General features: G+C 38.7%; 1 protein-coding gene across 3 annotated transcripts in view; it reads left to right on the top strand.

Moving 5' to 3' along the window:
* TAOK3 (TAO kinase 3) overlaps positions 1-27,072 on the top strand; it is a 94,565-nt gene that overhangs the window by 24,061 nt on the left and 43,432 nt on the right. For all 3 annotated transcript variants that reach the window (XM_050906398.1, XM_050906397.1, XM_050906396.1), the window contains exons 2-7: positions 17,517-17,615; positions 18,867-19,077; positions 23,230-23,301; positions 24,318-24,419; positions 24,894-24,939; positions 25,922-26,018. In XM_050906398.1, the coding sequence (XP_050762355.1) occupies positions 18,958-19,077; positions 23,230-23,301; positions 24,318-24,419; positions 24,894-24,939; positions 25,922-26,018 (437 nt within the window). In that variant the 5' untranslated portion in view covers positions 17,517-17,615; positions 18,867-18,957. The remainder of the gene's footprint in view (positions 1-17,516; positions 17,616-18,866; positions 19,078-23,229; positions 23,302-24,317; positions 24,420-24,893; positions 24,940-25,921; positions 26,019-27,072) is intronic.

Genomic DNA, 27,072 nt, shown 5'->3' with positions numbered 1-27,072 from the left:
TAATTGCATGAGATTTAAGATTATTTTATGATACTGAAATTCTACTACAGTCTTCAAAGACTGCTTTGTTTACTATTGCTGCCAAGGCAAGGTTTACAGAAAAATGTAGTGGAGGATTTTTTAATAGAAAATGGGGAGTTTCTGTCAAAAATCAAGCTCTTTAGTGTAGACTTAAAATTAAGGATGCCCAGCCGTATCTGGTGGTCTTGATCTCTCCCCCCTCCCCCCCCCCCCAAAGACAGCCTTGCTACAGCAGCAGATGTAAATAAGCAATTGTATAACTAGGGCCTTGCGTACACAATGATGTTAACTTGTAGCTATTTTATCTCAATATCTGTCCAAATAAACAAAGCTTTAAGTGGTCAAGTGATGCCTAAATGCCTGTCTCTTGAAATCACTAGGCCATAGCTACTCAAGTGGCTGTGTTTTAATCCAGAAGAAGGGTAGAGCTAGATCTGTTTGGTTTGTATACGCGGGGAACCTTGCAGCGTATCTGCTCTTAGTCGAGCAAAGCTAATGCTGGAGAATGAGGAGAAACAGGGTGCTGCAGTGCAGACCCGTCCCTGCTGGGTGTAGCTGCTCCAACATGCCTCAGCTGCTCGCTATCCATGCTGTGCTGCAGCTCCTCTCTGCTCTGCTCCAAGCCAATCATCGGTTGGAAGAAAGTTGTTTAGATCAAATTAGGAAATTGTGGAGCACTGGGATGCTAAATGGCAGTATTTCTATTGTTTTAGCTTTGGTGATGGTCAAATGTAACTGTTTGCCGGTGGGGACCAGTAAATAAGGTCCAGGACTGAGCTGCAGCCTTGTAGGTGACAGGATCTGTGGAATGCTGGCTTGTGTGTTACGCTTTTGCTTGATATTGTGATTAGTGTATTATCCATAGTAACCAAACTTCAAATAATAACTCCTATTCCCAGAACATCCTTGGAATAAGTTTGACAGCTCCAAGGAGCTTTAGAAAGTGTAACTGGAATTTGTCTGTTCAAATCTACAGAAGGAAAAACTGACTTTCCTTTCCTTGCGTATGTAAAAGCTGTTGCCCCAGGAATTTGCCACAGAAATAAAGAATGAAAAGACTCTTGATCCATTTGCTATCTTCAGCTATTATTCACTCTCAACGTTGTTGGAATACACTGAAGTAACATATCAAATAGAACTATAATATTTGGCAAGGATAATTTCTTATCAGGAACAATAAACGTGGCTTAAAATAGTTTTCATTACTAGTCAGGTTAATAAGAAGTTTGGAGTCAGATGGTACGAGCAGGTGTATTTTTGCAAGGAAAGAAAAGAATGATGTGAGGAGATGATATAAGGAGTAAACGTGCTGGATTGCAGTGGGAGTCTGACAGGGATTTATTGTCAAACTCTGGATCAAGAAAAGAGAACTCCTGAAGTAAATCTACAGGGAAATGGTTATAGCGTGCGGGTGCTAGTAGCAGGGGAATTGGGGGTGTGTGTGTGTGATGAACTTGTATCTTATTGTGAAGGATGTTGAACTCTGTCTTCTCAGATGGGAACAAAAGCCCATTGAGTGGGTAAAAGTGAATAACCTAACTACAAAGGAGGTGCTTCTGGGTTTTTGCTTTGATAGTGGTCTCGGGCAGTCTGCGGTTGTCTTCTGACTGAGGTGGAAGTGTTCTCTGTTTTCCAGTGCAATTATCTGAGGTTTTAGTTCTGAGCCTTGCATTCAGTATTACAAATCAGTGAATTCATTAACTGAGAAGGTTTTGTTTCTATATTCAGTATAGAAACACATAATATTTTTATGTCCACCTATCTGAATTAGCTGTTGTATTTTTAAGTTGAAACTTGTTACCTTTTGGCTACATGCCTTGCTCTACCTCTTCTCAGAGGGGAGAAGAAAGGACAGCCTTGTCGTGTGCTCTTTTTCCCATTTTGCTTAATGCATCGTTACCCCTTCTATTTATCCCGTGTAAGCTGGCTTTATTTTCAGTTTACCTTCATGTTGATGTCTTCGCCTACATCTAATGCTTTCATTTCTTTTTCTGCTTTATTTCTGCAGCCTTTTTCATCTGTCTGATGTGGGATGTTGTATTTGGGTAATACGATATCTTTGATCCTTAATTTCTGTTGTGACATTAGTACTTTTGGCATGGCTTTCTGTCATTGTGTTTATGCATCCCAACACTCCATTTGCCTTTTTGACTGCCTCTGCACACTGAGCAGATGTTTTCAGAGAGCTGTCTACAGCAACCCCCAGGTCTTTTTCCTGCGTGGTTACAAATAATTTAAAATTCAGCAGTGTGTGCGAGTAGCTGAAAATACTACTGCTACTGTATGCTACCCTACTTCTGTAACAAATGCATTTCATCAGCCACTATTCTGCTTCTGACTTCTGTCAGGTCTGAGCCGCTCAAGGTGGACCTAGCTGTGTTTGTTTTTAGCATAATCATCACCTCTGCTATAAATGAATGTTATCTACAAGATAAGTGACTGAAACCTATTTGGTGGTGTTAAATTTAATGTATACAAATCTATGTCATTACTCTAGATGCCTTCTCAAAAATAGCAAACAACTAAATGGCTATCTTGGTCATGATTCAAAATAGTAAATTATCATTAGAACAAAAATAAAACTCAATCATATCTTACAGCAGTCTCTAAATGGTCTCTTCTTCCTATGCAGTGTTTACCAATAAGCCTGGATTTTGTTGCTTAGCCATTGAACACACATATTCCAACATCAGCTGCCAGTTCCTTGGCTGCTGCTCATACGGAAATATAGATATTTCTAAATCATTCTTTAGGGTATGGTCTTCTTTCATTTTCTTTGATATCCTGTTATATTTTCTTGTTTTAGTGATGTCTCTGATCTGAAGTTTCTCTTGTCTGTTCCCTCCTGCCCTCAAATGCCAGTGTAAATGTCTGCCACTGCCACCCACAGAAGACACCTTTATCGAGCGCCCTTTGTCCCTGCAGTCACCCTCCCAAATTCTGTCACCTTTTATTTTTATGCAGATGTGCAATAATCTGATGTGATTTAGGTACTTTGCATAGAAGTTGGGCCAGCAGTTAATAAGTTTGACCCTCCCCTCATAATAGCTCTCTTTCACTGACCGTGTAAGTCTTTAGATGTTTTCATCAGGTAGCCCAGCAACCAGAGAATTTAATTTAAGCTTTGATAATAATTTCTGTTACCGATATCCATGGTGTCTTTTGCAACATCAGTTTTTCATTATTGGAAATTACAGCAAACAGAAATGCACTCCCATGTTTTTGCTAAAAGCTTTTCTATTTGGTTGGAAGAGGACTGCTTCTCACCTTATCTATTATGTTCATAGCATAGCATATTGCACTACTAAAGTATCTCATAAAATACTCTGTTGCCATGGTGATCTACCTTCCCCTTTTCCTAAAAGGACTCACTAGGTCCTGGGAGACTGAGTCTACTTTCTTTGCCTGTGAGAACATTAGTCCCATCCCTTATTTTACCCTTATTTCTGTCTTGTGTTTTTTGAGGACACCAAGTAGGTTTTGTTTACTGATAATTTTTTTCTCTCTGGGTTTAACATTCTGAAATATTAAATCTTAGTACTTTAAAACTCATCTGAGGATATGCCTGTACATAAGGATGCAGTACTGAAACTTGCATTTTGAATTTCAAGTGGAAAAATGAAATTTAAGCATACATTATTTAAAATGAGAATTAATGTCAGTTAAAACTGTATATTGAGTCTTTGTGACTGCAATGCTAATTTAAAAAAAAAAAAAAAAAAAGAGTATGCCGAGGGGACAGGTACTTGCCAGTTTGCATGTCCAACCCAGGTGGCTATTTCTCTTCTTCACTGCCTGCCTCTGCTGATCTCCGTTTGGCTGGAAAACTGTGTTTGTCTGAAGAAGGCTCTGAGCTGACCTGCAGAGTGCCGGCTGTTCACGAGCTGACTCAATCTTAAACATCTGATTCCAGTGCCCAGTGAAGCAAACTTTTTCCCCCTCCAGTTCTAATTTAAAACTTTTTTTTAGTTAAAGCTGCTAAAAAGCTGCATTAAAGCAACGTTAAGGGCCTGTTCTGACCTGATAAATCCCAAGAAAATAAGAGTTAAGGCTGAAATCACAGACCTGGACTTGTCTGTTACCCAGTTATTGAAAGAGTCTTTGAGTGCTGTATATTCTTGTATAACGGGAATGATGGCATGGTATGGTGAGATGTAATTTCAGTCTTAACTCAGAATTTTTTGTCTGCTAAAGCAAAATAGTTGTTTCAGTTCAGCAGTCTTCCCCCCCCGTTTTACTCTGGAACTTCTAATTGATATGCTTGACAATATATTGAGGTTTTTCTTTTTTCTTTTTTTTCTTTTCTCCCCCCCCCCATGTGTGTGATCTCTGTTATGCTCTCCTACCTGGTAAGGAGCCATTCATCATTCCTGATTATACCCTTGGCTGAAAACTGGCATCATTCACTGTGGGTTTTCTTTCTGTCTCAACAGCCAGCTCTGTGAGTTGGAGAACACAGGATTTCTGACTTCAGTGTTGTCTTTGAGACAATTACTGTATCCTGGTGTCTTATACACTAGCATATTAGCAACACAATTATTTTCTTAGCTTACTTGTCAAGTACAATGAATTAGCAAAAGGTGGTAACAGTATATTAATTATAGGAAAATATAGTTGTCTCCTGAAGGGGTAACTGCAGCACTCCACTGGTGAGCTACCAGAGTCTTCAATAACCGCCCAGGAACCTCCTCATGGAGAGGAAATAAGGGTGTGTAGGCTTCAGGATGAGGTATTGAATTCATTATGTTTTGATAAATGGGTGGCCTGAAATTGCCACTTGAAAGTCTTAGTGACTGAAACTCCAATGGAGATGTTCCGATAGCCTCGTTTGAGGGTTTTGGCAGCACAGGCATAAGCAGTTCCTGCCCCTGGCTGTTTATTCCTGTTTGCATGGATAGATGTGGAGTGGGGCTGGGGAACAAATCTGGTCAGAAAATGAACCATTTTTGCTGGGTTGTTAATTGTCTGGATCAGCTTCTTGATGGAGTGAGTGTGGGGTTGTACAAATGGCTGTGCTAGCACGATGGAGAGGAAGGCTGCTGCTGAGAGCAATTCATGAAATGCAGATAGAAATTTTGTCTCTTGAAGTCCTGGATGTTTTTCATTCCTTGCTAAATTAAGATGGAGTTATCCAAAGCAGCATAGGCAAGCATGGATGTATAATGCAGTTAGGTTACAAGTTAAGCTAATCTGAATTAGTCAAAACTGCTTAAGCTGCTGCAGAGCTGTACTCTAGAATCCCAGACTTCAGTTTGGGGAATGTGAATATAGGAAAACTCCTGGAGCCGTACCAAAATATTACTCCAGAACACTGGAGTAATCTGATGTAGTGATGCTTGCCAGGCTTTGCAGGATGTCTCAAGCAGTTTCAGGAAAGGGCGGGGGGGGGGGGAAGTGATGGTCAGAAACGTGCATTCGTGATGCAAGGTGCCTCCAGTCTGGATTAATATGCATATTAGCACACTCATTGCATAATGAAATGGCAGTGAAAACAGCTTCTGTAGCATCTTAAAGTCCTGAAAAAGAGTTGAAGGAAATAAGGACAGCCTCCTGCACCCATGACAGTATCTATGCTGTTTCTCCATTCATCCAGTCAGTATTACATTTCCTGCCCCTTCTTGAAATAATTGTGTAAAATGCTTGATTTTGAAGGGGTAGCAAGATATTCTAGGTGAGACATGCTGTATATAGTGAATTCACTTAATTTTAAAATTTTTCTCTTAAACTAATAAATATCAGATCATTAAACATGTTCTTTGTTTCTTCTCTGAGCTGATATCCTGGTGGCTGCTTTTTAAAGAATATAAGACAAATGTGAAGCCTTTCCTGAACCTCTTCAGCTGATGGAAGAAATGCATGCTTTTCTCAGAATAAACAACAGTGAAAGTTAAACAACATTCCCTGCCTTCTGTATATCAAGAACCTAAGTTACCTGTATGCCCTTTTAGTGGTGTTATTGAGGGAGGGGCTGAATGAAATGAAGTCCTTTTTAACCTTTCCTCAAATGCTGTGATTTTTCTATTTAAAAAGTAAATTTGTGCATGTGTGTTTTAAAATGGAACGTATTTTTTTCCTGTATTAAACTACATTCAGAGAAGGGCTGCTGGAGGTGGCAGCAGAGATGTGAATATGAATGTGACCCTAATAATATAAATGTTCCTCCAAGCATATTAGTAGTATTTGTAGCCCAGCTCTCTGTAAAGCATAATTGCCAAAACCAAGCTGTGAGATAATGGCAGTATTTGTGCTTTTCCTTAAGTGAACTTGTGAGAAGATGGAGAAAACTTGTGTCTGTATATTTGTTCCTGAAATAGAAAAAGCTATAAAAAAATCCCTGGAGATCTGGAACCGTCACGGAACAAACTTACCAAAGAAAAAATGGACCAGCAATAATGAAGAGAGGTACCCAGTGGTTTTTGCTGATAGTGCCCGTGGTTCAGGTCCCATGCCCACTGGTACAACAGGACTCCTCAGGCATAGGGCAGGAAGAGAAGTAAATAGCTGTTGAAATACTTTATTTTTTAGTTTTTATGAGCACGCATTATTACTTACATCGATTAGTGATTATTTTGTGACCCCGTGAGATAGGAGAGGACTTCAGCAAGCAGCGAGGCTTTTTCTTTCATGCGCAGTCCTTTCTCAAGAGCTTAGTGTGGCGCTGGTCTGTGTGAACCCTAATAGAGAGTGGCTGAGAACGTGCTTGCAGGGTGAAGGAGTTACTTCAGCAGCATTTGTCTGACACTGAGGGTACTCAGTGATGAGGAAATCGTTCCTGCTTGTAGTGTTGAGGTACTGCAGAAATTAATACCTTGGAAAGGTTGCATATATTTATAAATTTCATACACTTATTTGCTTTTATTCAAATCTTTAAGAGACCTTGGGTGATTTATTTTATGAATGTTCAGTCAGCCAGAAAACCAGCTTCCTATGTCAATGTGTGTGATAGGTAAATCAGCCAAAAAAAAAAAAAAAAAAAAGGCAGCAGATGATTATTCAGCAAGATTGCTGCCCCAGCTCTTTCTAATCTGGAAACCTCAATTTTATTTGTAGTTGCTGTATTCTTTGGGTGACCTTGAACAGGTTTTGTTTCTTGTTTTATCAGCTTCTGTGTTTTGTAAAGCATGGACGGTACTGGCCTCAAAACCTCTGAGGGACAAAAGTACATGGACACCCTTAGAGGGCTCCAGGTAACAATAAAAAACCCCACTTGCTCTGTGGTCCTCCCTGATGTGTCCTCCTGTCCTGTAGAGCTTTATCCCTGCCTTATGCACCAAGTAACTCTTAGCTTCACTGAGGCTGCCTGGGAAATTAAATGCCTATGGTTCTAAAACAGGCTGTTGGACCATTTTGCTAGTGTATTGTGTAAAGCTGGATGCTCTCATGGTGTGTGGTGGTGTTTATGGATGGTTTACTGTATTATGGCAAATAAAAATATATTTGGTACTTTCACGATTCTATGATAACTGCTGCATGTAAATAATTGCTGTAATTGTCATAACGATGTTAAAATGATCCTGAAGAAGAGGTATCCACAAGAGGGCCATCTTATAAGCACATATGATGGCTGATATAGCAAACTTTCAGTTCTTTCTGGGTGTTAAATAAAAGCAGCACACTGTTTTCTTTTCAGATTTTCAGCCATTCAGCACTCTTTTTGTAGAGGATAAACACTCTCTTCTTGTACACAACTCTTAGATTATAATAATGACGGTTTGGACATTAGACATCCATATTTCACTTCTATGTGTGTCTTATTACTAGCCATAAAAAATACATATGCTATAACAGAATAAACTTAGAAAGCCAGTGGGTAAGTCATGTAATATTAATGACTGATTCTGTCTTGGCTGGTATGTGCTAGATTAAGTTTGTCTTCTTTTAATAATAGTATTCCCACATGAAATTGTATTTTTGTGGATTTTTCAAAATAAGCTTTTTCATGTTTAATTCCACTCCTGAAGCAGACTTTGAACACCTGAATGAAACGGATGTAGCCATTTTTAATGATACGAGTGTGGAAAAAATTCCTGTTATATATGTTAATGGTTGCAGTTGTGTCTGTAAATAGGTCAGGAAGAGAGCTGGATGTGTTGGAGTCAAACAGAGTCACTGAGGGCGGACCGAGCTAAAATGATAAACCGAAGCAGTCAAAAAGGCTGTTTCCTAAGGTGTTATCTCTGGCTGGCACAGAGGAGGCAGGAAGGAAGGAGGTCTATAAAAGGAGAAGTGTGTGCTAGGGAGAGATTCATGGGGCAAAGAAAGGGGGTGTGTGCGAGGGGGAAGTGTAACACAGCAGAGACTAGATGTCTTGGGGGAAATATATTGGAGTGCTGTGGCTTTTTCTGCTGCTTCTTAAACCAGCAGCAGTATGAGGTTAGGATTCAGAAGCCTCTCTCTCTAAACCTTATCAATGGAGAGGACGAACAGCATATGCTGCACTGTGCAACTCTCTTTAGAAATTAAGAGGTTTGGGGTTTTTATTAATAGTAAGTTCATAATGAAGATCCATGGATTTTCTTAGAATCATGAAGAACATACTTCACACTTACCTTCCCGTGCCTCTTCAAACAGAAGAAAAAAAATAATAAAAAATAATCACAGTTTGGTTTGTTGTGAGAGGTACTCTGACCCTCCATGACCAAAGAATGTCTTCCCCACCCCCCCCCCCCCATGAGTGCAGTCTGCATCTGTTTTCTTACTTTTTGTTAAGGACCTACTGCATGACTGTCTTTTTGGCCAGTTTTACTGTGATAGAGCTTCCAGAAAATCAATATCTGAGTTACATTTTCTTGCAAAAAGAGAATAAACAGTTTTTTAAATAGAAAACTATTTTTTGAAAGTCAGCTAGTGTTATGACAAAAGCTATGTAGCTACACTAGGACACTGTTACATTAGAGGATCTTATTCATTGTCTTGCACTTACATAATGAAACGACTTCTTGCCCCAAACGATATCACAGGCTTTTCATATGTAAATATATACACGTCCCTCCACTAAAACACACCTTTTCCTTGGGTAGCACAAAGTAACCGTTCAGTAGCATAATTATATGTTAACCTCAATTAGTTAAATCAAACTGTTCCCTGCAGTTTTTTACTTACTCTAAGGTACAAATCAAAAGTCATGCCATGTAAGCTAACGATATGAAAACTAGTTTTAAAACTCTCAGATTTTTTTTGTGTTCAGAGTTACTGTAGCAGTCACCTCCTACATTTCAGAAACACTGAGCTTGAAATGCAGATGGAGATATGCTTGCAGCCTCATTATGCGTTTACTATTTAAATGATCTGGTGGCGTGTAGATCTGGTGGCCACTGTGATTGCTTCAGTGTCAGCGGTGTTGATCCTACAGTTTTGAATTGTAAGGCAGGTGAGTAGGAGTAGGTCAGCTCTCACTACAGCATCATCCTGAACAGTCTGGAGAGCTGTGGGAATAGATTTATCCAGTTGCTGTCTTTTTTTGTTTGATTATGTGACGGTCAAAATATAAACTCTGTAAAAGTATCTAAAAATAGCTTTAAACCACAAAATGGATACGGCTCTTTGGAAGCCATTACATTAATAGGTAGGAAACTCTGAGTGTGCTGGTGTCTCTTCAGGCTTTCATAAACAAATTTGATGACTTATTTTTGCCTCGGAGTAGCACACAGCATAATACTAATGAATTTATAATTGTCTAGAGTTCACTGTCTTTTAAGAAACATGATGAAGAGCCTGATAAAAATGCTACAGGAAAAATCTGATGAAAATAGGGAGGCAATTTCCTCAATTTCATGACCCATATGTGATGTTTTAGAGATGTTTTGATGAGAAGATCTGATGAAATTTATATTTCTCTGTATGATGCTATTTAGGCTTATGTACATTAGGATTTAAAATGATTCATGTATCTTTCCTCCCTTCCAGATGTACTACTGAATTATTTCAAGTGTGCCATGATGAAATACTATGAAATGTTGTTGTTCAGAGCAAGAAGCCTTTTTCTTTCCTTTTTTTAACTACACAAGATTTATTTCATGACTCAAAGTTTTTAATCTTGTCAAATAAACCTGCAAAACCCTAATAATGCACTCTAGATTTTATGATAAAATACAGGTTCTGGTCCAAGAAATGTAATAGTGTTAATTAACTTTAAACAAAATAAGGGCATACACATTTTCATTAAATTGTTTTAAATGGAAAATTATTGGGAAGCATCACCCAGTGTCTCTTGCTGTGAAGTTTTGCTTTTTCATTACATATCTATTGTGAAGAATGATGCTGTTTGACTTTTTAAATAAAGCCCAGGCTTTACCCCGTGATCTTGGGGAACTACAATTATACATATTAGGCAAAGCAGAGAGAAGGTAAAGGGCTTGCCTCTTGCCTGTAAGAGACAAGTGTCCAGGTACTAAGAAATGCTATCATACCTTTTATTTCAGTTCATTCTTAAAATGCCACTTGCAGACAAGATTTGGGAGGTACCAGCGTTTGCTGCTGTTGATGACTCTCCCAATTGGGCTGATCACCTGAGTTTTTAACTCATTCATAGTTTCCTCACAATTTTGTCATTAAAACATCATGTGGTTTGGGTTTTTTTTTGACAGCTGCAGAATTTTTGAAAACACTAAAACGTCTGCAGCAGGATAGTCAAAAGCATATGTCTTTTAAAGTCATTTGCTGAATTTTGAGCTATGTGGGTATTAGGGAAAGGCTGCCTGATATTAACCTTGTTGGTACAGAAGTTCCTAGGTTCCTCGAAGGGGAGAAAAAAAAAAAACCAAACAAACAAAACCCTCAACTTTTGCTTTATGGACAATAGCAAAGCAGGGCTGTTCCTGGCAGTAGTTTTTAGGCTTTGTTGGGGAACCTGTCTAAAAAGAGGCACCAGAATTTTGAGCCGGAATACTGTCCGACACCACATTTTCTTCTGTTTGTGCTGTTCCTATACTGTGAACATAGCAGATAATGTTGTAAATATTTCTGGTTCATAGGTAATGAAAATATTAGAGTTGTATAAAGTCCTTAGTAAATAAGTGGTGTTCTTCGTTATGCATCCGGGGGAAAAAAAAGGCTTCATTGTCACAAAATGGTCTATAAGAACATGTTATTGGGGAAGACCACCTTAGTTGTCAGATTTCTTTACCTGCTTTCATAGAGGTTTGTGGGTATGAAGGGGTGGTTACTATAGAGAAAAATTACAGATACCTTTTTAAGCTCGGTTTAATACTTCAGAAGGGTGACACAGTGCTCAAAAGTAGATGTGAGATTAAGGACTATGTTTGTATTGACCTAAATGAGTGTATCAGAAGTATCTCAGATGTATGCCTCCTCATTCTGTTCCTGCTTTTTTAAACAACCATTGGATGAAAATGTAAAAAGCAAAACTAAAATTAAGCATGCTGTTTCACAGGTTTTAAAATTCTGTGGAGTTTCATGAAGCAAATTGCAGTAGGACTAATAGTGCTGGTCTTTATGGAAACGTTCATTAAGTTGTGAGCTTTGGATCAGGTGCAGAGAAACGATGGCACTTTGCATTTGAACAGTAGGTTTGGAAGAGGATGTTGTGTTCGGGATAACTGTTACCTCCATGTTCTGCTAACCTGTAACACAGCTTATGTCCAGAAAGGATAGCTAAACTTGCTGGAACATAAACATGGTGTCAGAATTTGGGGTATCAATGGTTGCGACTGTTTATGGTGCATGCTGCTGCGTGCATTTGTCCTGTGATCACTGGATTCCTGTGTGTTGTGTTTAGCTCCCAGGATATCTCCACAGCACAATTCGGAATGTTGCTTTTAGGAAAATTAGAGGATCAGTGTGATTTTTACCTTGTATATCACGCTTTTCCATAGGATGCTCATAAACAAGAACATAATTTTTTTTTTTTTTTTTTTTTTTAAGGATTATAGTTACTATGTGGCTGCAGGTCAAGATAGATCACTGCCATAGGTGCCACTAGTTCCTCATTTCAGTGCCTAATCATCATTCTGCAATTACTGAAACTTAATACATCAGACATAAGGTCTTCATGGAGAGCAAGCAGAAGGACAATGTATAGATGTTTTGTGGTGTATTTGCATTCTGCTGTGTCTTACAATATCCCTGAACTTCCTGCAGTAGCTGGTGTGTCTTTGCCAGGAGGACTTCCAGTGAACACAACTGGTACTGATTCCTTTGGAAGGCTGGCATGTTGCTTGACTTCATACTTGTTGAAACGTTCCCTATGACTAAAACTAATTGTTTGTTTCTTGACTTTAAGCCCACTGGTTTTATGTTTTTATTTTTTTAATAAGTTTATTGTCTTAACACATAAATAGTAGTCATAGAGGAATTGCAAATGGAACAATGTTTCCCTTAAAACTGCTACTCCTCATCAGGAAAAAAAGTTGCTTCAATGAAGGTATGTATCTTCAATAAGACCTGCAAGTTATCAGTTTAATTTCATATCCCAGGGGCACTGTGCACAGTGATCACCTTAATAAAGTTCTGATTCAGGGGTTTTTATTAGCATGAGTAATCTTGTTAACTCTAAATGGCCTGATGCATGTGTGAGCACTGGAGAATACTGAATCAAGGTATGTATGTGTCAGGATGATATTCAAAGTGGATTGCTGAGCTGAATGCCTGGCACAGAAAAATTCTTGCAGTTCTTTTTAGAAGTTATAAGTAGTGAAGAGCTGTGATTGCATCCAAATATTATGCAAATATTAATAAAAATAGTGTGTGTAATTGAGTTGAATGTTCTGGGAAGTTATTTCTTTGAAAAGCAGAGCAAAAAAGGTAGTGTTTGAGGAACTAGTATATAAGTCTCAGCTGCTAACTATATGACTAGGCACCTTTTGTGCTTATGTTCTGGTTACATTATCCAGGTTTCCTAGCAGACTGTGTCCTGATTCCTGAACCTGGTCGCCTCGCTGTGTGCCCTCAGGGAGCGCTATCCTGATATCTGCAGAGCGTTTTCAAATGCTCAAAAATATTTTTCTGGTACTGAAGGTCACTGGGTACCTTCCATTTCTGTTACGTACAAATTGGATCATTTTGCTTCTTAGAGATTTGCAGAAAGGACGTGAGAGGACTTGCTGCTTCTAGACCAAGTGAAATCTTTTCTGAGTATCTTGGAATCGGTGATTAATTTAAGCAAGCAAAGGCTGTAGTACAGTTGCTTTTTGTACACATTGTCAGCAAACTTGTAAGTATCTTGAATTTATATACCAGATAAGTGTATCTGACTGTTTTAAGCATTAAAATAAACTAAGTGCTAATATATTGGGAAAAACCACGTATGTTGCTTTCAGTTACATAATGTTAGCTGGAAAAGTAATTCTTAACAATCAAAGAAATGACACTGAAAAGCTTAAAATATGGAGGTTTAAGAGTCTTTATCAAAAAGCCAAAGTACCTGCTTCTGCAAAGTAATGGACTGTTCATCCTGGGTTGTGCTCTGCATGTGAGGGAATTAGCTGCAAAAGCACTGGATGAAGTGTTTGTGTATGGCCTTGCTAGCTAGCCATCTGTAGCAATTAAAGGGAAGGAAAAAAGCTCCTACTTCTGAAAAACAAAACCCAAACCCCAGAATCAATCAAACAAAACAATGTAAGTTTATGTGTGAGGACTGCGGTGGAACTTGAGCATGTGCCTACTTTGAGCTCAAAAGGTTTCTTATTCAGGACAGTTTTTGTCTGCTGAATTTATCTGAGAATTTCCTTCTTAACGTTGTCTTCCAGATTTTTGGAGATTTTGCAGAGACTGAAATGAAGAAAGGGGACTCTATGTGTTTGTCATTCTTGGAAAAAGAATTCTGGTGTAAAATTATTCCCCCAAAAATATTCATCTAAAAATGAATGCATGAGCCATGTCATGTTGCTCGTCCTATGAGTGGAATCTGCTGTCATTCCACCCTGTTTCCTGTAGCTTGTTTTTCTGCTTGAAGTGGAAAACTTTGTCCTTGTTTTGGGAAGTACCATGGTGTAGCTAGGAACTAAAATTAATTTTATATATTTCTGTACACATTGGAAACAGGCCTATAGTGTTGTGAGACGCAATTCAAGCTGTATTTTACAAGACACACACTTGCACTTTATGGGAGTGAAATTGAGATGCTTGTAGAGTGTGGAAACCGTGCTGTGTGTATTGGATGTGCTGTGAGCTAAGGGTGCTGGCCATGTTGCTGGTTGTTTAGTGAACTTGACAAAGAAAGAAGTAAATATCTTGACTCTTCTGACACCATGCTCTGTGAAGACATCTTGTTAGCAGTTACAGAGTTTGAGTTCTCAAGTCTAACTACATGGATGTAGTTTTAGATCCATGGCATATTTGGCAATGTGGGTAGTTTAGCTCTTCTTAAAGGCACTCCCAGTTAGTTTTGTTGCTTCCTTTATATTCAGGTCAAGGTCTTTTCTGTTGTTATTAACATAGCACCTGGAGGTCATAATTGGTAGCAAGAAAATTTTTGTGCGAACTAATGTAGCAAAAGCAGTAATGTATGCTTTTTAAATGTGAGCGTTGCTTATGATTGAGGAAAATTTTGCTTTTCTTTAAACTGTTGGAAAAAACCACTTGTTTGCTATAGTAGTGAGACTTGTTACAGCATTATCCAGGGTCCAGTCTATGAGTAGTCTGCAGGATGCGTCACTAGTTTATCGTTCCTCGTTCATAGGCAGTAGCATGCTGCTATCTGCTTCCTGGCCTGACTGTTCCCATACTCTCCACCATCATTTTCTGGTGAGACTCCATGATGACACCTGCTGTTGCCTTGCCCCAGCCACTAAAAGCACCAGGTTATTGTGCCATTTAGCGTAAGTGAGGACTAGAGAATCCTTGGAACACTACGGTAAGATGGCAATGGGCCAGCACTACAGCAATAATTACCCACTCCATCAAAAGGGGTTCACTTTGGCTGGATTGCATTCCTGAGTTTCTGTGTTTGAAGGGTGGGAGAGGAGGGGATTAGTACAGCAAACTGCTCTAAGTGGAATTGCTTCATTGGATTAAGAACATAATCGTCTTGTACTCGCAGTTTTCAGTGCAGTTCTTCAGCATTTCACTCTGGCTTTGGGCACTTCTGTGCTGGGCAGGCCACAGGTTGCCTGGCGCATTTCCCATAAAGAACTGAATTTTAAAGTAACTAGTGATGTTGCTTTTGCCTGCCTGTGACATTACTGGGAAACAGAGACATTGCCATATAGATGTGTCCAATGTAACACTGGTTTCCCAACTGTAGCTGGAAGAGTCATAGGCCTTTAAAAAACAAATTTCTTTCCGGTTTTCATAGTATGTTCTGAAATCTTCATTAGAGAATTTTTTCTCAGAGAATCTTTTAAATATTTTTCTTAGTATCATTTCTAATGCTGAGTTTACTCTCAAGAATTCATCCTATTTTTCTAGCCCCTTACAGTATTTCAGAAATGGGGCACAAGCAGTTTTTCCTCCAAGGCAGGAATTTTTCACTAGTAACTGTTGATTGAGAGCTTTAATTTCTAGGTAGGCAGTTTGAGGTGTCTCCAAATGGCCTTCTCTGAACAAAATGCTGATCTCACAGACTCTGAAAATCTTGAGTCACTTGTCACCTCCGTAAGTTACCGCCAGAGTGATTAATGCTGTTTTCATTTGAGGTCTTCAGAACATGCAGAGTCTGAAATGCTGCTTTAGGTGTGCTTTTTGAAGGATGAAGTGTAGAAATCAGGCTTCTAGTAAAAATTGTTTCTTGATGTGTTAATTCAGTAGTTTGGTAACTGAAAGAACTTGCTTAAATTGACCATACCTTGAACTTGAGTTTTTCTACTAATGGCATTCGACTTCCATAATGCTCTGCCATTGTTTAAACCATCTTTATTTCAGTCTTCATGTGTCTAGGAGAGAGTTGTAATATTAAGAATTTGTGACCTTGCCAGCTTACCTCAAAGTGGTGTGATTTGTATCTTTCCTGTCTTAGGCTGTCCCATGCCTGAACTGCGTATCTGGCGCTGTAATGTGGTCATGCAAAGGATTCTCAATCTTTGTACCAAAAGGCGCTGCAGGTGCTGTGGGATCACCACCAGCAGTTGGTGATCGCGTTCAGATCAACAGGACTCAAGTTACTCTTGATACACTTTCCGTCCTAAGTTTTTCTGATAATCATTACTGGAAAATGATAGTCCTGCTGAGAAGATTTACTTATTGTACGGCCTCACTATATATGTCTGTCCTAATTGGAGAATGGCATTATTACTTAGGGCTTAACTTTTAAGTATTGACATTTAGTTTCCCATTTTAAATACTAATTTATCCTTGAATATTAGAGCTGCACAGACTTTATGGCAGAGAAGTTCATTTGACTAGAGATGGATAAATTGTTTTCTTCGTCAGTTTGTTTTTATTGTTCTAAAGCCAAATGGATTTTTCACTTGGCTGAAGAATGCCAGACCTGAAATACTGCATTCTTTGCCCCTGTCTGCAGGCATGTAGTAAATATAGCACCTTTGGGTGAGGCCAGTCAGCTGAGAGTGATTATTCATTTCATTCATCTGGCTTTTGTCATTTGTTTATACTTGAAATTTATTTTTTTTTAAACTAAACATTGCAGAACCTTTTTCTGGAGCTCTTCAAATAGCTTTTTAACAGCTCAATAGTATTGCCCTGTGTTGAGAACACTAGACAAAAATATCAGTTTTTGGTAATGGTAGCTACTAGCAGGAAGACTTCGACTCTTATTTTTTCCTAATAAATAAGAAGATGAGTTAGCTTGTTTGTCATTAATTCAGGTGTATATTAATTCAGATTTTGGCAATATAACTATTGCAGTATGCTTTACTTGGAAGCATTTCTACTCTGGATGTGGCTACCTGATAACCTTTTCTATGAGGGCAAGCTAATTTCGAGCTCTCAGTGTGTTTGACTCCACTGAGAGGATGGCTGTGGCTGTTTGGGGGTGTTGCTACACCGGTAGGAATGGGTGACTGCAGTGAGTTGCATCCTTAACTATGAGCAATCTAGACCTGATTTCAGCTGATGGGTCTAACTGGTTGCCCTCCTTTTTCATCTTTACGTTGCTTATTCTCTTCCCAGTGGAATCCAGCAATGTTTGACTTATTAATGCCTAGGACTTTCTTTGAAGTCTTGTGTGTCATCAGGTATAACATACTGAGCCAAATAATAGACTCAGCTTTGTGAGCTTTGTCCTTTTTATAGGCAATGTAAAAAGTGTAGTCTGAGAGCAAACTTCTATGCTCCTCCTATGCCACAGCAAGCTTAAGAGTTTTTATAAAAGTCAAAGAACTGGGCATTTAACCTCTTTTCCTGGTTTCCTATCTTATAATGATATATAGCAAGCCCAAGGGCTACAGAACACAGGAAGTGCGTATCTTCACCTAAAGAGACACCATTAGCATTCACAGCCAGTACTCCTTTTAACTGCACTTTCAAATGGTTCCTTGATAGTCCATGGTCTTTTCTAGATGTAGTAATTTTGTGTATTAGCATAAGGTATAAAACTTAAAATACTTTTTCTAAATACTGATACTTGTTTTCCTTTGCAGAATAAGAGAGTGCATAGAGTCTGGGAGGACGAGAGCACAGCACAATGCTGCTGAAAGGAATCTGAGCCACAGAGCATGCTTTGTGCCACAGTTACCCAGGTATGCTCCAGCAGAGTACTTTGTGCACCTCTAATGAACCGCAGTTTGTTGTGCTTGTTGCTCCATTATTTATCATCCTGAGCCAAGGAGACTATCTCAGACCCAGACCAAAATTATGCTCTGCTTTCATTGTTCCATCTGGATAGCACTTGCAGTCTGAAACTTTCTGAAGCCTTTTATGTGTGTTTTAATTTTATCCAATTGCTAAATTTCAGCTAGTCTCTCTTTAAGTGTTACACTGGTTTATATCATGAGGTAGGCTGAACATTTTAGTGTATGTTTTCAGAAGTCTTTTTCTTTTATGCCCAGAGATGGGATCTCAATAAATGACGTGCTGAACTACATATCTGGAAGTAGTTTTGAGACTTGCTCCAGACTGTTAGAAACTGCTCCAGTTGACTTTCCTGCAGATAATGTGCTGGGTTTCAGAAGTCAAAAGCAGATGAGTAGAGGCATCTGTCATTGTTTTGCACACCAGTGTCTAATGAACCAATGCAATTTTTTCAGGATGTTTTGGTAGGAAATGTGAAACTTTCTGATGTTGCTTTTCTTTTTTTTTTTTTTCCCCCATAAATGAAATTTTTGGGATGAATATTTAAAATCTTCATTTAAGTGCAGCTCAGTTCTGTGCTGTCTAATTATATGCTTGTGCTAAAGAAGGATGTTAAGGAGGTAAAGATCTGCCTTACATGATGGTGTCTAGGATCTTTCAAAAGCAATTCTGTGACCTGGGAGCCATCACAATCCAACAGCACTAGCTGTCTTATAGCTCTGAAAAATAAATAAATTAAAAAAAAAAAATCATATGATTGTGAAGTGTTCCTGTGGAATAGAAGCTAACTTTTCTACTAGCACCAGCTGGCAAGTGGGAGTAGAGAAACAAAGCAAACAAACAGCAGAGAAGTAGGAGGAACAATGGTGATAGTCTAAAAACTGACACATTAGGAGACCAGCATGAAGAATAACAAACTCATATCACAGGATGTTTTGCATAGCAACAGGACTCTTGTCTTCAAGTGGACTTTAGTGTAACTGCAGCACTTGCTTCCTGTATGAGATAAAGAGCTGTTGTACTCTGAATGCATTTTAATCTCTATATCTAAATAGGACTAATAATTAAAAAGAATTAGCTGAAGGAAACGATAGCGAAGTCTATTGCTCCTGAAAGTGTTTCCTCTTATTTTGCTGTCAGAGAAGTGAGAACAGAAACATGCGTAAAGGAAACAGATTAAAGATTAACTTTTTCACCAGGTGCTGAATGCGGTCTACAAACTACTTTGTCGATGAAGGAAGAAATTGATTGGAAATTGAAAGTGCGAACTAGTTCATAATACCATTCAACATGCGCAAAGGGGTGCCAAAGGACCCAGAAATAGCTGACCTCTTCTACAAAGATGATCCTGAAGAAATATTTGTGGGTTTACATGAAATTGGACATGGAAGTTTTGGAGCAGTTTACTTTGTAAGTATAGTTCTTTATCTCCTTTTTGGAAAACAGAACCATTTTAAGTGACATTTTAGAGACTTTCAGCATTTGTAAAAGGGAGCATCCTTTGAGCTTTTAGTGCTTTGTGTGTATTAACTTTCTCATAACACAGCTCAAAAATAAGTGTTTCCAGAGTACTCCTGAGCTCTTTACTGTTACAGCTGTATTTATAGTAGCAGTTGAGTGTAGTCTTAATAGTGCTCCCAACCATTCAGGTTAAGTATATGGTATCTTGTGCTGTCTGATGCTGAAAGTTGAATTTAAGCAGTTGGAAATTAATTTGCCAAACTGGAATTTCAGGATACTCTACTTGGTGCTCATATGCTTGTAAATCATTGCAAATTAATAGATCTAGTGAATTAATGATTCAAAATGCATTTGGAGTTAAAAGCTACTTTTGTTAATGAATTGGTATTGTGGCTGCTTGGGTAAAAATACCGTGGAAGTCGCATCAAATTGCATTCAGGCTTTTGAATGATTTCTCTGCTGCTCTGATAATTTAGGAGTTAGAGATATCTTTGAAATACCATTTTGTTTTGCAAACCTCCTTGTCCCCACGTTCATCTCATAACATACTACCTTCAATAGCAAATGCTTACATGGCATAAGCAAAGAGAAAGTCTTAAGAGGAATGAGAATTCAAGTGGGAAAGATGTATTGTGTTAATCGATACAGTCAAGAGAATTTAATCTGGAAAGTGAGAATAGTGCTTTTACAATTAATATCAAACAAAGCCAAATCCAAAATACTGGATTTGGAAATAATTATAATCCAGTCGCTATCAGTGAAACTAAAATAGAAATCACTAAAAAAAAATCAGTCACAGACAAATTAAAGCTGCTTGGTAGCATGGTCTGCCACTCCAGAAGATCAAGTTGACTAGAATTGCGATTTCTGAATATCAGACATTAAAGTATTTAGATAAGTACCCTTACACCTGTAACTCCAGAACCTGGCAGTAGCTAGCATGATTTATTTGCAAGCACTCTCATTCACTGTTTATAGTTGTGTACAGTGATGGACATGTTGGTGGAACTGTTGTTAGAACAGGAGAGGAGCCTGATATTTTGTGTCAGATAAGCAGTGCATGTGTGTTTTGAGGGATAATGATATAATTCTTCAATGTATAATCTGGTAGTAATGATACGGGGGGGTTTCTGCCATGGGGATTGTCAACAGTGGGACAGGCACTTTTAGATGTTGGAGTGAGTGACAGGTTGGTGAAAGTATAATGTTACATGTACTACATGTGTAAAAGGATGAGGCTGTAAAACTTACAGTACATGTTGATCCACTCCATAAGAAGTGCAAGCATTTTTTTTAGATGGGAGTAGGGAGGTCCTACCAAGTGTTTTTGAAAACCAAAGGGAAAGGATGCATGGTATGCTTCAGGGTAAAGATGAAGTAGTGAAGGTGCCACCTTTATCATTCAGCTCTGGTGTTCAGAAGTTCCTCATACTTCCAGGGGAAGAGCATGAGGAGTGTTTAGAGATCCAATCTACTAAGCAGGCTTACAGCTGAGATGTCACTATTAGGTAAAAGACTTGCAATTCCCTGATGCTTCTCTTCCTCCTTTCCCTGGATGCTTTATTTAACTGGTCTGTGCTTTAAAAACATTGGAGAGTTTAGCCAGACTGCAGCTTCTTGCAATATCCTAGCAGCAGCTGCATCCTCCAAGCTTGATGGTGATTGCAGTCATGCCTGTAGTAATATTACCGTAGTAACATAATAATTATGACTAGATGCATCACCACTTTTCTATGATACATCTGCACTTCTTTGGCACTGTTTGAAACTTAAGCTTTCCTTCCTGTTGCGTGAAGCACTTGGCATCCAGTAAATTGTTCTTCGGAGTCTTTGCCCTGTCCTGCTGTGTGTGTAAGTCACAAGCAGGAACTCACCTCTTTGCGGTTTTCAGCGCACAGTAGCCCGGGATCCATCCGTTCACCTGAGGAAGGCTTCTAGCTGTACCCTGCTTTGTTTAGGTCATGCTAGAGCTTTTCCCTACCACACAGGGCATGCTGTGCATCTTTGTTTTGTTTTTCCTCCTTTTTAAAAGCTTTTGTAGCCTGTCTTGCATCTTGATTCTTATGCATCTTGCAGTAAGGCAGGGGCCAAGAATAAGATCTTGGATCGTCATGGGAAGATTCCAGGGATCCTGACGTGCTTGGTATCAAAAGAGGAGAATAAGTCAAAAAAACTTTGAAGGAACAGGGCTTTCTGTCCAAAAGAATGGGGAAGAGATTTCAGATACATAAAAAGGGGCAGGGCATGGATTGTTATGCTGTTGCTGCATCTCTTTGACCTTTTTATTTAAATTGGTACTGACGCTACTACAAACAGCAAATACATTGGTCTGTATCTTGTCACTGTTGTTATTGTGGATCAATACAATTATTCTAGTATAAACTTCAATTTAAGCTCAATTTTTGCAAGCTTTTTTGTTTTCCAGTATACTGTTGCCGAGGCTTGGCAAGATAATTTGAAATTTCTTTTCTTGCTTGAAAGAAATGGTACTTCATATATCAGAAGACTAAGAAAAAATAAATTGCTTCTCACAAGGTTTTAAAGTTAATGCTAACTTGACTTGAAATCAACTAAGTTGATTTCACACTTGACATCAGAAGAATAGTTTTCATCAAAAACAACCTACTTTTCTGTGTTTCTAACATGGATAAAAGTGATAAAGCAGATGAGGGCAGTGTAAAGGAAGTTTTGCAAGCAAAATGTGCTTGTTTTCTGCCAAGCTTTTCACTAAAGATCTACAAGTATGGCCAAAACCACTTCAGCAAGTGGATATTTCTGTCAAGTGTGCTTGTACAGCCCTTTAAGTTATTTCCGCCAGGAGGATCCCGAGCGCTTGGTACAGCAAGAACTTCACCCACAACTGCGAGAACATGGCAGTGTGCCGTTCAGCAAAAAATTACGGCTGAAATGAGAGATACCATGTTCACGTGAAGATACTTGGTATTAATGTAGCAGACAGAAATACTTGGAAAGTTCTTTCGAACAACAGCATTAATTCATCTATTTTAGTAAAATACTCTTGATCTTTTATGTGCTGAATCAGGATCGTGAGTGGTTAGGAAGAGTTTTGCCTTATCCAAAAGGTATTTGTTTTCAGCTTCCTCTAACTCATTTGAGGAGGAGCGTGTGCTGTGAAGAGTCTAAATGTGTCAACTCCCTTTAGTAATTCCTGTGCTCTATTGGTTCACCCAACATCATTTTTCTTTGAAGTCACTGTATGCATCATGAAATGTCTTTCATTAATACGTTACTTGGAAGTATAGTACTCATCCTCTCAAGCAGTTGAAAGAAGGATTTACCACATTTAGCTTCTAATGTATTCTAAGCTTTTAACTGTCACTAATTTTTTGTCCCAAAAATGGTAAATGGTTGGAGGTATGGAGATTTCAACAACTCTTTTAAGACTAAAACCTTCAAGTTTTCTGTCCTTAACATGCAGAAATGAGAGCAGTGCCAATTCAGGCAAGCAGAGCTTTTTCTCAAACTGAGTTTTCAGCCTCCAGTTGCCATTCCTGTATCATACAGGCTGCAGAAAAGTAGAATTTTGATGACTGAGTAATATTCATTGCAAAACTGAGATCTGTGCAGTGAAAGGAAGGTTGCTTTTTTTAATTGAGATAAATTCCAGAATGAAGCATCTTCTTGAAACTGGAAATTGAAATAGCTGTTTAAGAATATCAATGTTGTATGGGGGTTTTGGATGAAATTATAGAGATTTTGATACACCTCTTGTTTCTTTGGAAAACATTTTTCCAAAGGTTTATCTAAAACTATTTTTACTGCAATTCCAATAAAACTGTATTTTGCATGTTCTCAGTAGGTGCAATATTGGGCCTTGGTTTGCATATCAATAGAGAGGTAGCAAGTGCAGTAAGGGCCGAGGGAGGAACAGTGGATATGAACAGATAGATAAAGTCAGGAAAAACTGTCATAATAGTAGTCTGGTAAATCTTATCACAAGGAAGGTGTCTCTGAAGTGTAGGAGCTTGCAAGGATGTGGTATAGGAGAAAAAATCCTGCATTTGCCAAAGGCACAGCTCACTCCATGGGGAGGGAAAAAAAAGAAACTTTTTTCAATCTATTTCTTTCTCCCTACTCCAGGCTACAAATTCCCACACTAATGAGGTGGTGGCAGTCAAGAAAATGTCCTATAGTGGAAAACAAACAAATGAGGTAAGATGAATAAAGCCAGTTCTGCATGCAGAAGCTGTTGCAACCATAATGTAAATCTGAACAGTGAAATTAGCTGCATATTTCATTTGACCCTAGCAGACCAGCTTTTTAATGCAGTAGCTGTTGCTCACTTCCATAGGAAGCATGGAGGTTTGTAGAGAGAAAATGAGTTTATGCAAATTTTGACAAATAGTTCAGTTTAAGGAAGTGAATGGGAATTCAGAATGCTTGTATGGTGGTAATGTCAGTAATAAGTGCATTAAGAGCACACTGGCTACTGGAGCCATAACCACAACTCTTTAAGGTGTTGACTGAAATGTATAGCTGACTTGAAACACTTTTCAGGATCTGTAATCTAAAATTGCATAGACCTTGTATTCAGAATATCAGGCTCACTTCAATTGTTGCTTGTTAGTTGCTCCTCTTATTTTTGTGTTGTGGTGCTTTGAACTTGGAGTGACTGTTCATTTCGATTGGTGTGTTGACGTACAGTAGAGAATGTGTTTGTTAAGAGCAAACAGGGATGTTTTAAACTCATTTTTCCTTGCTTACCTGTTGGTCTCCCACGTGTGCTGAGATCTTCCAAATGTCAGTGGCTTTGTGCTGCGTTACAGAAGGAAGCGAACAGCTAACTGCTACTATCTCTAGCACATATTATCGGTGGTGTTGTCTCTCGGGGCAGGTGGGTTTGTTACTAAGTTTGAGGTCACTGGACAGTTCAATATGCAGAACAGTAGCAATGCTTTAAGTAAAATGTATTGCAGTTAAAATGAGAAAAAAAAATATTTTTGCAATCCTCAAGCTGTTTAAATATGTCTTGGGAAGGTCTCAGTGCAAGAGGGATCCAGACAACTGATGTACAGTTGTGCTTTTGCAACTATGACTATTACCATCTTCACATTGTGAAATAATTTTATGGTTGCTTTTCAGACTGTACTACAGTGTGTGGTGTATGAGAGTATGTAGGGGATTAAGCAGAGCAATGTATTTATACCTTTGTGCTTTTTTTTTATTAGAAATGGCAGGATATCATCAAAGAAGTCAAGTTTCTACAACAGCTGAAGCACCCCAACACCATAGAATATAAGGGCTGTTACCTGAAAGAGCATACGGCATGGGTGAGTGAATGATGTGGCATTTAGAGATCTTCATGAGCAGAAAATGTACAGTACAGCAATCAAATATTCAGTACAGGCAGTGTCTGTACATGCAGCGGTATTCATCCCATGCTGCCTGTAGTCCTTTTCATCTGAAGAAGCTTCCAGCTAATTTAAAGGGAGTAGATATTTAGGATATTGGAACAAATCCCTGCTTCTCTGAGGCAAGCCTCTGTGTTCAAGCAGATTAAACAATTATTATGGAATATCCTCTACAGTATCTCCCACAAACTTCAGTGCCTAAACCTTCTTTACGACAATGAAAGATGTCTTGACATTGCTGGAATGTTTGGAGCATTTTATTTTGTTCGTCGCTTATTTCAGTTCTTGCAACTTCAGGTTTTATTTGCTTCTCCTGTTTCTCAGCCATTCAAGTAGTAACTGTTTTTGGGGAGCGTCTACCCTATTACTTAAAAGCATGCTTTTTTCTTGCAGTTGGTTATGGAGTACTGCTTAGGATCAGCTTCTGATTTGCTAGAGGGTAAGTTTTATATAGTCATTGATTTTCTTTTTGCTAGCGCCCCTTCTGAGTATAGTGGGAGGCTGTTTTCTCACAGACTGGTATTTTGCAGATGGTAGAGGTGGTCTGTCTATACTACTCCATGCTGTAGCTGGAATGCTTGTGTTTGTGATACCAAGGGTAAGCTGAGACTTTCCCAGGAGGCCAGTGCTACGTATAGTTGGCATGCACATTTATGTGTTGTAAACTGAAGGTATAAATGTATATAGCTATGTTCCTGTAATTTGTTCCTTCTTGATGACTGAAGCAGACTGCCTGTTTTCCGAATATCCATAACAAAAACCTGCAGAGATCACCTTTGTCCTTGCCTTGCAGTTTGTAGGAATAATTACAGATGGTTTTATAGAACAATAGAACTGCTATGACCTCAAAACTAGAACAGCAGCACCTGCAGAGGAATAGGGAATCTAAGCCGAAGTTTGCAAAAACTAGTACTCACTGTGGGCCGTATCTTTTTGTATCTAAGATACGGTCAGCCAAAGGCACATCCTAGTCATATTTAGGGATATATGGAAGGTGCTTTGGGGCATCTCTTTGTAGCTGGTATTCCTCATTTTCCTGTTTTTTGGCTATTGGGGAAAGGAAGTGGGAAGTTTTCCTTGCTAAGGATCAAATGAGTATTTCAAATACATTTGGCAAGCTGCACTCAGACATATCTCCTGGTGTTAACAGTAACTGTTGGCCCTAGCAGGAATCTGAAGAAAAAAGTAGTTTCCCATGATGTGAAATACGTGCACAGGCTGTGCCTAGACTCAGAGCTGCTAATGGCCATCAGGCCATAGGAAATTAGTATGATGCAGACGATGTTCACCTCATAGCTGGCAAAATTAGTGGGGTTCCTTCTCTTTAAAAACACTTTCTCAGGAAAAGATCACACTTACCTTCTTATGGTTTTTCTTGATTTATTTTTTTTCTTTTTCTTTTCTCCTTTCCCCCCCTGTAGTTCACAAGAAACCACTTCAGGAAGTGGAGATTGCTGCCATCACCCACGGTGCCTTGCAGGGGCTGGCCTACCTGCACTCTCACTGTAAGATTCATAGGTAAGGCTAGAGCTCGGTGCTGCTAGATGTACTTCCATCTTCCACTCTCTGGAGTCTGAAAATTGCTTCACTGTGTTTAAGCAACTTTGGTAAAGGTTATTCCACCAAAATTTTATCTAATGAACTTGTCAGTACTCCTTATGCCAGGGTAGACGTATAAATAAAAGCTGTTGGCTGTTAAGGAGTGCAATTTTTTGGTTGAAATAACTTAGTGTGGCTATATTCAGTGCTGAATTCTCCTCCATGTTAACAGTTTTTCTCTGCAGACCTTGATAACGAAGAGTACACCTGAATGTTGGCTGACTGACAGGAAAATATCACCGTAAATTTTCCAAATAAAGTGGAGTGATAGAGCTAGGCTATTTGTAAGACTAGACATTGTGAGAACTTTTTACGTATGAGTAAGTAAAACTTTATGCTTTCAGAAATGAGTCGATGAAAGCATAAGTCAAGGGTAAAACTGCCTTAGGAGAAAGCAGAGCATACAGGCACAGGAAGATTTTATAACAGGCTGCCCGTGGATGCAGCTCCTAGATCCGTCTTTCATAATGTGGTATTTTTTAGGAGTTTGGATTTTTTGGACTCATTTGTCAACAATGTTGCATGTTCTCATTTTATGTTTTTGTGTCTAATTTTGGGTACTACTGATATGTCAGGGACTTGTGAAATGGATGAGAACTAGATCAGTGTTATGAGTGGGGAGTCATCAGAATGAAGCAAGTTGAGACTAATTTATGGGGCTAAAAGCCTCTTTGTAGTTTACTGGAGTGCTTGAGACAGAAAATTGGTATATGTGAGGCTGAGACAGTGAGGGATTTTTACAGAGATAGGAATTATTTTTCACTTGTTAGAATAACTATTGGGCATATCTACACATGGTTATTGAATCATATTTAAGTGAAATATTAATTTAAACATGAATGCCAATTTGTGAAATTTAAAATAAGATTACTTTTGATCAGCCCTTTGCATATGTGCCCTTATTTGAGCATAAAAATACCTGTTCTGAAATATTTTACATGCTTTCAAAGTGCACTGAATTCTTATTTATAGT

Source organism: Gymnogyps californianus, chromosome 16 (assembly GCF_018139145.2).
Source record: "Gymnogyps californianus isolate 813 chromosome 16, ASM1813914v2, whole genome shotgun sequence".
Lineage (NCBI taxonomy): Eukaryota > Metazoa > Chordata > Aves > Accipitriformes > Cathartidae > Gymnogyps > Gymnogyps californianus.
The sequence above is the reverse complement of the archived record's forward strand: the minus strand, read 5'-3'. Positions and strand labels throughout refer to the sequence as shown.